The 13320-nt window shown below is 35.0% G+C and overlaps 1 protein-coding gene across 1 annotated transcript; it reads left to right on the top strand.

Moving 5' to 3' along the window:
• Positions 1-9426: 9426 nt before the first annotated feature.
• On the top strand, positions 9427-10303 carry LOC146898865 (uncharacterized). The gene is made up of 2 exons (XM_085736631.1): positions 9427-9643; positions 9705-10303. The coding sequence occupies exons 1-2, from the start codon at positions 9427-9429 to the stop codon at positions 10301-10303; spliced, it is 816 nt and encodes a 271-aa protein (XP_085592757.1).
• Positions 10304-13320: the final 3017 nt, after the last annotated feature.

The following is a 13320-nucleotide window of genomic DNA, read 5'->3' as shown; positions in this document are numbered from 1 at the left end:
CTAGTTTTTATGTGGGAGTGTTTTAGCAAGCTACACCTTAAGGTGTATTTGACTACTTTTTAGTTACAACTTGCTAAAACACACCTTCTAAAAAATAAGTGGGTGCATTCTAGCAAATGCCTATAGGAGTTGCTAACATACACCCACTTATTTTTTAAAAAGGTGTGTTTTAGCAACATTCACCTTAAGGTGTATTTAACAACTTTTTAGTTATATATTTGCTAAAACACACCTTGATAAAAAGTAGTGGGTGTATCCTAGCAAACCCCTATATGTATATATGTATATATATATATATATATATATATAAATGGGTTTTGTTATAAGCCACCCTTTGAAGGTGTCTTTTATCAAGTCACACCTCCAGGTGTGATTTCCACTTTTTAGTTATAACTTTGCTAAAAGACACCTTCATAAAAAGTAGCTGGTGTCTTTTAACAAATGCTCATAGAATAACTTGATAAAAGACACCTTCATAAAAGGTGTCTTCTATCAAAACCCTATATATATATATATATATATATATATATATATATATATATAGACATTTGCTAGAATACACCCACTTATTTTTTAGAAGGTGTGTTTTAGCAAGTTATAACTGAAAAGTAGTCAAATACACCTTAAGGTGTAGCTTGCTAAAACTCTCCCACATAAAAACTAGTGGGTGTGTTCTAGCAAACACCATATATGACTGCTAACTTACACCCACCTAAAAACACTAAGGTGCAAGTTAGCAAGCTGCACCCACTTATAATTTACGAAAACACCCTTGTGTTTATATTATAATTAATTTTGAATAGAAGGGCAATTTTGTAACTAGTTTAAAAAAGATCCTTAAAAAAATAAAAAAAATAACATGCTTAATGTACAAAACATGTAATAAAGACAAACTTGAAACAATATTTGGAATGATGAAAGTGAGTGTAAATTAGTGAAGGTTGCTAACTTGCACCTTAATAATACTTATAAAAATGAGTGTAAATAATCAAGTGGGTGTAGGTTGCTAATTTCTACCTTAATAATTTTAGGTGGGTGTAGCTTGCTAACTTTTACCTTAGTGTTTTTCGGTAGGTGTAAGTTAGCAGCCCCTATATATATATATATATATATATATATATATATATATATATATATATATATATATATATATATAGAGGGTGTTTCAAATGAGAGCACTCTTATAATGAGAGGATGAGAGGAATTAATATTAACCATTGGATAAAATCGTACGGTGCAGATTCAAAAGCTCATGGAAAAAGTAATTGCACATGATTCTATTTCCTACCCTTTCTCCTTCCCCTATCTCGCTTACAGTACAGCATCTTCATCTCTTTACTGATGTGTATCTCTACACTTCCCCATCTCTTCATCTCTTTGTTCATATGACATTTTTCGTTTTACATTTTTCTACCTTCTGAATCTAGATCAATAGCAGGAGTATGCTTTTCATGTTCAATTCAATTTTGCAAAACAAAATCATGTAATTGTCCTAAAAAATCAATTAACCTGAAAATTAAAAAAAAGGGGTTATTATTATTATTATTATTATTATGCTAAACATCGAACAATCTGAACCATAACTTCTGTGAAATTTTAATGATTTCATGAACATCAAATAATGTAGAAAAATAAGAATATCATTTTCCTTTCATCTCTTGTACCTATATAGACGCAACTAAGATATGAAGGTATGTCCACCAAATTAAGTGTAGCTCCAATCTCCATTAAAGGGTTTCGTTCAAGACAGTGTTTCGGCGAGATAGGGGAAGGAGAAAGGGTAGAAAATAGAATCATGTGCAATTACTTTTTCCATGAGCTTTTGAATCTGCACCGTACGATTTTATCCAATGGTTAATATTAATTCCTCTCATCCTCTCATTATAAGAGTGCTCTCATTTGAAACACCCTATATATATATATATATATATATATATATATATATATATATATATATATATATATGGGATTTTCTAGAACACACCCACCATTTTTTATGTGGGAGTGTTTTAGCAAGCTACACCTTAAGGTGTATTTAACTACTTTTCAGTTCTAACCTGCTAAAACACACCTTCTAAAAAATAAGTGGGTGTTTTCTAGCAAATGCCTATAGGAGTTGCTAACCTACACCCACTTATTTTTTTAGAAGGTGTGTTTTAGCAACATTCACCTTAACGTTCATTTAACAACTCTTTAGTTATATCTTTGCTAAAACACACTTTAATAAAAACTAGTGGGTGTATCCTAACAAACCCTTATATTATATATATATATATATATATATATATATATATATATATATATATATATATATATATATATATATATATATATATATCTCTTTTGTTCTTTATCAGCAAATAACGTCTAATTTTTCAAGTATCATGCCTAAAACCCAAGAAACACACATAAGATTCCATAATTTTTTATTTTTGAAAAAAAATATTTTCTATTTTTCTGGTTTTCTTGATTTCTTTTCCATTAAATTACTATGCAAAAGACAGAGCAATCCTTAATAATTCACTCAAAAACAGATTCATTGGTTCTTTATCAAAAAGGTACGTCAAATTGATAAAGATACAAGACTGCAACACATGAAAAATATGTCGTTGAATTTTTTCTGATGAAAAGTGGGAAAAATTTGGAAATCCCAATTTTCCCAAAAAAAAAAAACCGAGTCTTTTGTTCTTTCTTACCAAGTAACGTCTCATTTTTAAAGTATCAGTCCTAAAACCAGAGAAACACACATAAGATTCCTTAATTTTTTATTTTTGAAAAAAAAATATTTTTTCGTTTTCTTGATTTCTTTTCCATTAAATTACTATGCAAAAGACAGAGCAATCCTTAATAATTCAATAAAAAACAGATTCTTTGGTTCTTTATCAACAAGGTACGTCTAATTGTTAAAGATTCAAGACTGCAACACATGAAAAACATGGGATAGTCGTTATTTTTCTAGTGGACAGTGGGAAAAATTTTGTAATCCCAAATTTCCCAAAAAAAAAAACTGAGTCTTTTGTTCTTTCTCAGCAAGTAACATCTCCAAAGGAGGAACCTTTGTTGACCAAAATTTGACCAACCTTTATCAGCAATGTTTCAAAGCATTTCGAAGGCATTTCAATTTATTTTTATTTTTCAACCAAAACGTGCAAAATTAAAATTTTGTTCCTAGTAAGCATATACTCCCAGGTCAAATTTTGTTCTAAAATTTTGTAGGCATGGTTATAACTTAATAAGAACTTTCACAATGAAATTTTTCAATTTTTAAACGAGAGACAAATTAATTATAAATTGTTTAAGAAATTCATAATTATGGAGGATAAAAACTCATAATTAATTTGTCCTTTGTCGAAAAAATATAATTTTTTGTGTCAAGCCATATTTTATTATCCTAAACATGCCTGGAAAGAATCATGAAAAAATTCAATCTCTTGGTCACTTTTTTGGACTAAGCATATATTATAGGGTCAAAAATAAAAAGAATATCAAATTATAAGGCTATAATTGTAATATCCCGCCTGTCAGTATCGGTATATTACCAGTCGATCGTGTCAGAGGATTAAAGCTTATGCTCAATAAGTGTAATAGAAAATATTTATTATGTGATGTCAGCTTATTACGTAATAAGTATCAGAGTCGGATATAGCACGCTTAAGGCAACGGTATTTTGGTAATTTCACACAAAAGGATATTTATTTGATAATTGTCCCAAAATATCTCATTTTATCTCATCCTTTCTCTCTCTTGGTTGGAAAAGATTATCCCCTCCTTCTCTCTACTCTCCATCGCCCTCTTCCTTCTTCTCTCCACCAATCTTCCAAAACTTATCTCAATCATGGAATAAGCTTAAGTTTTGGTGCTTTCAAGAATTTGGAACAAGAAGAAGCTTCTATTGAGCTTCTTTTCCAACCATATCATCTCAAGTAAAGAATCAAGAGGCTAGGGTTTTGGTTTGGCAAAAGTTGGAACTTGAAACATAAAGTTGTTCTAGCCTTTATGAGTTGTGAATCAAGAAGTTATGGCCTTGGGTTTGTTTTGAAGCTTTGATGTTAACTTGAAGGCAAGATCAAGAACTAGGGTTTGTTATTTGGTAAAGTGGGAGCTAGAGTTTGCATAGGTCATGGTTTCATCTTGATCAAAGGAGAATTATGAAAATAGAAATGGATGGAGCAAAGGAAGCAAGTGGGACAAAAGCTAGGATTTGGACTTGTTTGAGCTTGGGACTTGATGATGCTTCAAGAACTTGATTAGGTGAGTTCCTTAGATAGTTTCCCACCCCTTGGGATTATGATATTATCTTGTAAGAATAATATGCATTCTAGGGTTTTAAAGTATAAGATTAGTTGCCCTTTTCTTACCATGCTTGCTATACTTGTGAATACTTGTAAAGTACATGTTTTACAGGTTTCTAATGATCCTATGGGTCATATAGCACTTGGAGATTCTTGGTTTGAGGTTTTTAAGTCAAATATATGTTGCTGGACTGTCACAACTCGCCTAGGCGAGCAAATAGCTCACTAGGCGAGCAAATGGCAGTTCTGGAGGTCTGCTCGCCTCCTAACTCGCCTAAGCAAGCAACCACTCGCCACGGTGAGTAAGTGTACTCTCCTAGGCGAGAAACACAGTGGGGAAACCCATTGTTTTGTTCGCCTTTTCTCGTTCCGGCGATTCGCGAGCGGTTTTTCTTGTGCAGTCTTTTTAAGAAAATTAAACCCCTCAAACCAAGTTCCTAATTGTTAATTTTTGAAAGGAAACTTCCTTAAAAATGAATCAAGTGTTTGGAAAGTATGGTAAAGCATGGTAAACGAGAGAATTATGTTATGAATCGGGTAGCAAGTTGATCCTTAAGAAAGGGAAAGAACATAGAGCCTCGACATAGTTTGTTGAGAACTAGAATAGTTAGTAAAGAATAGAATGCTATACATTAGTAATAAGCTTGGTAAGACGCGAAGTGATATAGAGCACTATCTTCGCATAGAAGCTAAAGTGCCATACTAGTATGGCAAGACATGAGTCGATTATATATCTATTCACGAAGTAAGATAAGCAAGCATATAGTTTACCTCTAGTGAGATCGTTTAAGGATCCGAGGTAAAAGAGATAGTATGTTTAGGTTTAACCTTCATACATGCATAAGACCAAGATTTTAATAAGAGTGTCATGTCTCTTGTAATCCTTCCAAGGTTGGATTCAAGGGGTTCCCCAAAAGGGGAATGGTTAATCCGAAAGGGAGCCGTATGTCAATAAGTTAAGGTGTCGTGTCTTTTGTATTCCTTCCAAGGTTGGATATAAAAGGTTCTCCAAGGGGAATGGGGTAAGCCGTAAGGGACCCACACGTCACTAAGGGAGTTCGGTGCGCCCTAGCTAGGCCATTCACCGGTAGTAAGGGATTAACTTCCGGGTTTACTCCATCCGAGACTAGTCCGTAAAATTGAACTCAGATAATGATTGTTTGTTCAACGCTAACATAATCAATGAATTTGACCATGCATAATTATTATACATGTTTATGTTATGTCATAGAGCCTTGACGTAGATCGTCAAGAATTAGAAGAGCATTGACGTAGATCGTCAAAAGTTAGTAAGTTAGCAAGAATCAATTTTAGTGATAAGTTATGATATGTTGATTAGATACAACATATTCAAACAAGTAGAAGCAAGTAAAGAAAGATATGCCGATGACGATCTTAGGTCTCCCCTAATCGTTCGGTTAAAACCGTGTCATGATTAGATTATGCTTAGGCCTCGATACGTAGAGAGTATCTTGGCATTGCGGTTTTAGTTTCCCCTTGACCGCCATGACACGTATAAGAAGAGAAGCCTATAACAAATTAAGAATATTATGACTGCCTAGTATGCACTACCGTCTAAGAAAGCAAGTCCCCACACACGTATAATCAACCGGCAGGTTGTATTGTAGACACGTGGTGACCGTAGGTTTCCCCCGAGGTTACCTTTAGCCTAAGAGTAGGTGGAACTCACTGAGACATTATGTCTCATCCCAATCCTTATTTATTTCAGATATCAGGATGGATTAGCAAGCTAGTAGCCAAATGGATGATTCAGCAAGAGTTCGTTCGTACCTGCTGCAAGAAGATGTTGATATTCAAGGATGCATTTACTATACTTTAGAAAAGTTGAGTCGTGATTTTACTGTACGAACGCATATTGTTGTAAAGACATTCATTTGAAAGTTTTATTGTTGTAAATATTTAATGTATCCATTACAAAGCTAACGCACATGCTAGACTTTCTAGATACGTCTAGTATGGGTGTTACAATAATATATGCTTTTTATTTTACAAGGTCATTTTTCAAACAAAGTGTAAATTACCGGTTCAATTTGAACAATTAACCCTAAAATAAAATATGAGTACATGAATTAAATTAATAGTTTAATTATGGATGTTAAAATTTATGCGATAAAACGGAATTAATTAAGTGCATTTCATAGAGGTATATTGGTTGCGAATAATTATTTTTTAATGAGAGCCTAAAAAACTTATATTTTTCGAAGAGAAATCAGTTTTGTGTGTAGAAACTCTAAAGTAAGTTAGACTTTTTTCTGTGTGTAGAAAGTCTAAAGTAAGTTCAACTTTTCTTGTAACATCCCGCTTTTTCATGTCGCGACATAATACCTGTTAACGATGCAATGCGCGCGTTTAGGGTTAAGGGCAATTTTGGCATTTGAGCATGAGGAGTATTTAAGGACCTTAAGTCCCAAAATATTCATTTGGTTTCAAACTTTCTATCTCTAGGTTTTTGTGGAAACATTTGCTCTTTTCCCTCTCTAGAAAATCGATCACCATCCTCCCAAATTCATCATCACTTAATGTTTTCTCCTTCAAGCAAGCAACTAGGTAAGGAATGAGTAGCTTTTGATAGAAACAACTTAGAATACTTGAACCAAGCTTCCTCCACTTGATTCTACTTAGCTAGGGTTTTGGTGTAAGGCTTAGAATACTTGAGTTTCACTTCAGTTGCGAAAGGTGAGGTCTTTGATAGTTAAACCTTCCTTTGGAATGAGTAGTTCTAGAGAGAAAACTATGATATTTTGTTAAGTTGGTATGATATGATTTTAGTACCCTAAAGCAATTCTTGATGATTATTTGCTAAAATTGTCATGGAATAGGTTTATTATTGTTTTTATATGTTGTTGGATGTTTTGGTGCATTGCAGGATCAATTTGGATGAGTTTTGGGTCAAAAATTGCAAATTCTGCACCACAGGCCTGAAGAAACTCGCTATTAGCGAAATATTTCGCTAATAGCGAAATTTACAGAACCTTGTCCAGAAACATTTTGCCAATGGCGAAACTCTCTGACCCTGCCAACATGCTTTTGGCTTGTTGGCTCATTTTAGGGCCGGTGGTGCACTCTGAAGCCTTTCTTTCATCAATTTATAACTTTATAACCCCAAAACAACATCTAGACAATGCACATAACATCAAATGATTCATGAAAGGAAAATCATGGCAATCTTAGCTTAATTGGCAAAAATGGCTTATGAGAGATTTACACTAAATATGATGGGGTAGAAATGAATTAAGAAAGGGAATAAACATAGAGCCTCAACCTAGCTTGCCGAGAACTAGAATTTTAAGCATTAACTTATGTATGTTAAGACGTGAAGCGATTAGTTAAATCTATTCACTAAGAATGTATAAGAAAGATGTAGGTGTTGTGTCTCTTGTGATCCACGTTAGGTTCGGATCTCAAGGGGGTTTTCGCTAGGGGAACGGGATATTGATTGTGTTCGGGATTACTACACCCGGGTCTCTCCTAAAATGAATTTAGATAACGTTGTTTTTCAAAGCTAACTTCTAACTTAATAAATGAATGTGATTGCGTATGATACGATATGAATATGATTAGGATGACGATAGACATGAGCAAGCTATGAATATATACCGACGATGATTTTAGGTTTTCCTAATCGTCTGGTTTAGGATTGTGTCATGAATATGTTAAGTTTAGGCCTTGATGCGTTTAGCGTATCTCGTTATAGCGGTCTTAGGTTCCCTTGATCGCCATGAAACGTAAGATTTAAGCTAAACCTCTGACAAATATGATTAACCTACGACGGTTCTAGCATGCACTACCGTGTAGGTAAGCATGTCCACACACGTATAATCAACCGCCAGGTTGTGTTGTAGACACATGGCTACCATAGGTTTCCCCGAGGTTACCTATAGCCTATGATTATGTAGAACTCACTGAGACATTATGTCTCATCCCTTTCCTTTTTTGTTCAGGTTCACAGGTTTCTCGTGGCAAGGGTAAGGAGAAAGCTTTGGATTGATCGTGCTTTCGTGGAACCAACTTTGTGTTTGTCTAGTTGATGTATATGTTATATTATAAGATGTGTTGTAATGAACTTTGTAATCAAGTTTCGTTCAACTATCTTGTGTAAAAATAATGTAACATAAGACTCAAGTTGGCTTTTGTATCTGAACTCCCGACTGTTGTCGTTTTAGTATTGTAAAATTAATGTATCCAATATCAGTTATAATGCACTTGTTGAAAATTCTAGACACTTTCAATTTGGGCGTTACAATTTGGTACCAGGGCAGGTAGTTTCAGATCGTGCCTTGGGTCATTAATATTACAATCCAAGTAGTTGTTCTCTTTGAGTCTAAGATGTTTATTCTCATTGTTATATTTGGTTGAAATTGATCACTTTGATTTGAATATGAGTGTTAGAGCAAAATGTCCGGAGAATGAAGATGACGTGGCCGGCTAAGAGGTAATCGGAACGTTGAGGAGAATGTCAATCCTGAAGCTAACATGTGCGCACATATGATGCAGCAAAATCAACAAATTATGCAGTTGATGCAACAACTGATTCAGCAAAATGCTTAGTCTCAACAACAGTGGGCTGCAACTATACAACAAGGTCAAGGAGTTCATCAACAGCATCCACCACCTCCAGTCGTTGGGAATCCAGCTTTCCGAGAGTACAATCAGAATCATCCCTTAGAATTAAATGGTCGTGGTGAAGCACAAGAAGCTAAGAGGTGGATTAAACACATGGAGAAGATTTTTTGTTTGGCTGATTGTACTGAGGAAGAAAAGGTGGTCTATGCATCCAATCAATTCTGTGGTGCAGCGGAAGACTTTGGAGACTGCTTAACGTCGTATGATAACAAGTGGCATGGAGATGAACTGGAATAATTTCAAACAAATGATGATAGAGAAGTACCTCTCCGTGACATACAAAGTCAAAAAGGAGCAAGAATTTCTTCAGTTGAAGCAGGGCAATATGTCAGTGTCAGAATTCACCAGAAAGTTTGAAGAGTTGTCCCATTACTCTACTCACAACGAGTATGCAGGTAATGAAATGTGGAAGGTTAATTAGTATAAGTATTCTCTAAGGGGTGAAATTTATGTGGTGGCTAGTCAGCAGAGGTCGACAAGCTTTGATGAAATGGTGCACAACAGTCTAGAACCAGAAAGGGGTTTTGACAAAGCGGTTAGAGAGGGTTCCACAACTTTTGATAGGAAGAAAGGCAACTTTGTTGACAAGCAACACGAGAAACTAAAGCCAAATGGTTCTCCTCAGAAAGGGAAGCAGACATGTTCATTCAAACCTTTCCCAACTAGCAAGAAATGTGGAAAGGCTCATACGGGGGAATGCAAGATAGGTACCGACTCTTGTTTTGCGTGTGGTCAGGCAGGACACTATGTAGCAAATTGTCCATATAGAAGGAAAGGTGTATTCACTGGATGGGAAGAAAGCTCAAGCTAATGAGGATTTGATTGGCGGTATGTGTTTTCTCGGTCAGAATGCTATTAGAGTTTTATTGGATTGTGGTGCAACATGTTCTTTCATTTCTTTCCAATGTGCTGAAGCTCTTCAGTTATCTATCTCATTACTAAATCCCCCTATGATGGTGACTACGACAACCGATGGAGGAATTGTAGCGGACTATGTTTGTGAGAATTATCCTATCACCGTATTTAGCAAGACATATTATATAGACTTAATATGTCTACCTATGAAACAACTTGATGTTATATTAGCCATGGACTGGATTTCAGCAAATCTTGTGTATATAGGGTGTGTGGAGAAGAGTATTTACATGCCTACTAGTAACACGGTTGAAGGAGTGGCCTTGTCAGAACTGCTTAAGCATACCTATCAGATGGTTCAATTTATTTGTGCTCAGGATAAGGGTTTCTACGTCATGCTCACTGTGACTTCAGAGTCAGATGTAAGTCCCAGTGATATTCCAATTTTTAGTGAGTATCTGGATGTTTTTCCGACCGATATCACGAGTTTACCCCCCATAAAGAGAAATTGAGTTTTCAATTGATTTGTTCCGGGAGCGGAGCCAGTGTCTGTAGCACCTTATATGATGTCACCCTTAGAACTCAAAGAATTGAAATATTAACTGGAAGAACTTATTCAGAAGCATTTTATCAGGCCCAGCGTGTCTCCTTGGGGCGCACCGGTGTTGTTCGTTAAGAAGAAAGATGGTAGTATGAGGTTGTGTATTGATTATCGCTGTAACAACCCGATTTTTCGTTTGATTTATTTTATTATTTATTTAATTGTTTTTATGTGTGTTGTATGTGCCCTTATGTGATTATTTGCTTTTGTGTGTATTTTTGGTCGGGAATTGTAGAATTCGGTGTTAGAAGGGTATTTTAGTCATTTTGATGGGGATTATCCTTAGTGCTTAGTGAGAGTTGTTATTTTACTAAGTTGCTAGAGAGAGTGTAGTAATTATTTTATTACCGTTAATTGACCATTGTTATTACATTTTACCGTTAAGTGAGTAGTAACATTTTGGGTTAGAATAGAAATGGGTTAAGCCCATTAAGGCATTGTGAGTTGAGCCCAATTGAATAGAACCTATATAAACTCTAGTTGGTAGAGAAAATAGGGTTTTACCAACATTTCATTTTCATTAGAAAGAAGAGGTAGAGAGAAAGAGTAGAGAGAAGACAAGGGTTTCAAGAGGAGGCTAGAGAGAGAGAGCTAGAGGGAGGTCAAGGTTCAAGGATTGAAGCTATGATTGGAGCTAAAGTGAAGACCTGGTGTTGATTTTGAAGAATTGAGGTAAGGGGGTTAGACTTTAATTATAATCCTTTAGTTTAATTTCTACCCTAATTCTTTACATAATTGTGGTTAAGTGCTTAATTTGACTTTGATTGTAGAAATTTGTGCTTCATGTTGTTGACATGATTATGTATATGAATTGAATGATAATTGTGTTGTTATTGTTGAATTTGTATGTCAAAATGGGTATGTATGAACATGATGGGTTTTGGGTAAATTTCGATGATGAATGATGTTGTGGTTGTTGAATTGTTGATGAAATCATGTTCAAATGTTGTTGTTGTTGCTTTGATATGTGTTGTTGTTGAAAAGATACATTGGGTATCATTGAAATGGTGAATTGGTGATGAACTTGTTGTTGTTGTTGCAAAATGAGAATGTTTGATAAATTGGTGAATTATTGATGAATTGATGTTGGAATCTCAAAACTTGTTGATGTTTAAGTGTTTTATAGTGTATATGACCTGTAAACACATTTTGGGATAAGTTTTGGGGTTTGGGAGGATCAAAATGGGGGTTTTGGATGAAAATGGGTTGGAACCTGAAACTGAATTTTTGAAATTCTGGGTAGGACGCTTAAGCGTGCAGAGGACGCTTAAGCGTGCTCACCAGCGTGCAGAAAGCGTGCTCCAAGCGAGCAACTTCCAGAGGCTACTGGAAGTTGGAATCTTATGCGTGCAGAGGACACTTAAGCGTGCAGCTTCCAGTTGTGCCATTTTTAAATCTCCGTTTTGTGCACGTGGGGACCAATCCGAGCTTTCTAAAATGTTTCTTTTAACTTGTTAAACCTCTGTTTATGCATTTAATCCTACTAGAACATGGTTTGAATTGATTTGGACTTGATTTGTGAATTTTTCTCTTAACTTTGGAAAAACGGTCCAAACGTCGATTTTTTCGAAAACTCGTTTTTCTCCGGAAATTGAAGTGGGATTAAAGTTGTATATTGTTTATATGATTTCCAAAAATGGTTGTGATTGGTTTCATCAAGTTTGAGCTTATTTTGCTTTAAAAATTAGAACTTTTGTGAAAAGTGAAAAAAGGAGACGAACTTCGTGATTTTTGTGAATTTGTCGTATTTAACCGATGAAAAGCTTATGTAACCTCTACTGCACGCATATGTGACTTGTGAGAATACATGGCATAGGAAATTGAGTTTGTTTACTTGGTATTGACTTAAATGCTCAATTATTTCTAAGTTGTGATTTTGAGAGACAAACTTCGATGAAAATGATTTAAAGAGTCGATTGCCTTATAAATCCTTTATGGATAGTTTGATATGATTGTAAGAAGATGTATGGATGATTGCTAAGTGATGAATATGATGTTTGTTATCATATGTTGTATTGAATGAAGTTGATGAACTTTATGATAAAGTTAAATGTTGATATAGCCGTTGTTTATAGCCGTTGAATATAGCCGTTGAATTGTTGTGAACATATGCATAGTGGATTGAGTCATATGTTCATGCATCATACGTCGTGTCGGATATTATATCCATATTGCCGATGATTATAGCCGTTGATAATGATGTTTTGTTGGCATCATAAGGTGACGACCTTGGAGGAGTTTGGTACCACATGCATATATGTTTCGAGTCTAGGTGCATGACATGTTATCATGAATCTTGCCCATTGCCGTTGTATGAAGTATGTTGGTGATAATTATATGATGAATTCATATATTTGCAATATTTGTGATTGTGATGTGATTGATTATGTGGAGGTTAACTGCTTATGTTAATTAATTGGAATTGAATTGATTTACATCATGCCTAGTTGTCTATGTTGATTATGATTAATGTAATGTTAACCTCCAATGCTTTTGACCGCCTACCTGTCTATATGGATGGGTAAACGTTGTGCAGGATTAGTCGCTTGGTGAGTTGCTTGTGGATGTTTGGATAGTGGGAGCTATCTCCGCTATCATTTTGGCGTCGTAGTCTATGGTTCTGATTAGGTTGAGTCGGTGTCAAAGTCTATTTGGATTATTTTATTTTGAGATTTACTCATTGTTGAGTTTTGGAGAATTTTATGTTGATGTTATTTGACCATGACATATGTATTGATGGAGATATATGTTTGTATCCGCTGCTACTGTTGAGACATTATTATATATGCATGCTGGTTGTTGTTTAGATGAGACGTAGCGTCTATTTCTTGAATATTCGTTATATTCGCGTGTTTTATCGCTTTGATAGAAATAGGGCATTACAAGTTGGTATCAGGCTAATGAGCAAGCGGCAGTTGGTCATCGTGA

The sequence above is a fragment of the Medicago sativa genome, chromosome 8, assembly GCF_051527215.1.
Source record: "Medicago sativa cultivar Bolivia chromosome 8, Bolivia_mono, whole genome shotgun sequence".
Taxonomy (NCBI): domain Eukaryota; kingdom Viridiplantae; phylum Streptophyta; class Magnoliopsida; order Fabales; family Fabaceae; genus Medicago; species Medicago sativa.
This window is presented reverse-complemented; position numbering and strand designations above follow the sequence as displayed.

Excerpts from the sequence above, each read along its gene's own strand:
- LOC146898865 (XM_085736631.1), top strand. The coding sequence starts at position 9,427 with ATGGTGCACAACAGTCTAGAACCAGAAAGGGGTTTTGACAAAGCGGTT. Across the intron at positions 9,644-9,704 it reads TACGGGGGAATGCAAGATAG|AAGGAAAGGTGTATTCACTG; the intron begins GTACCGACTCTT and ends TTGTCCATATAG.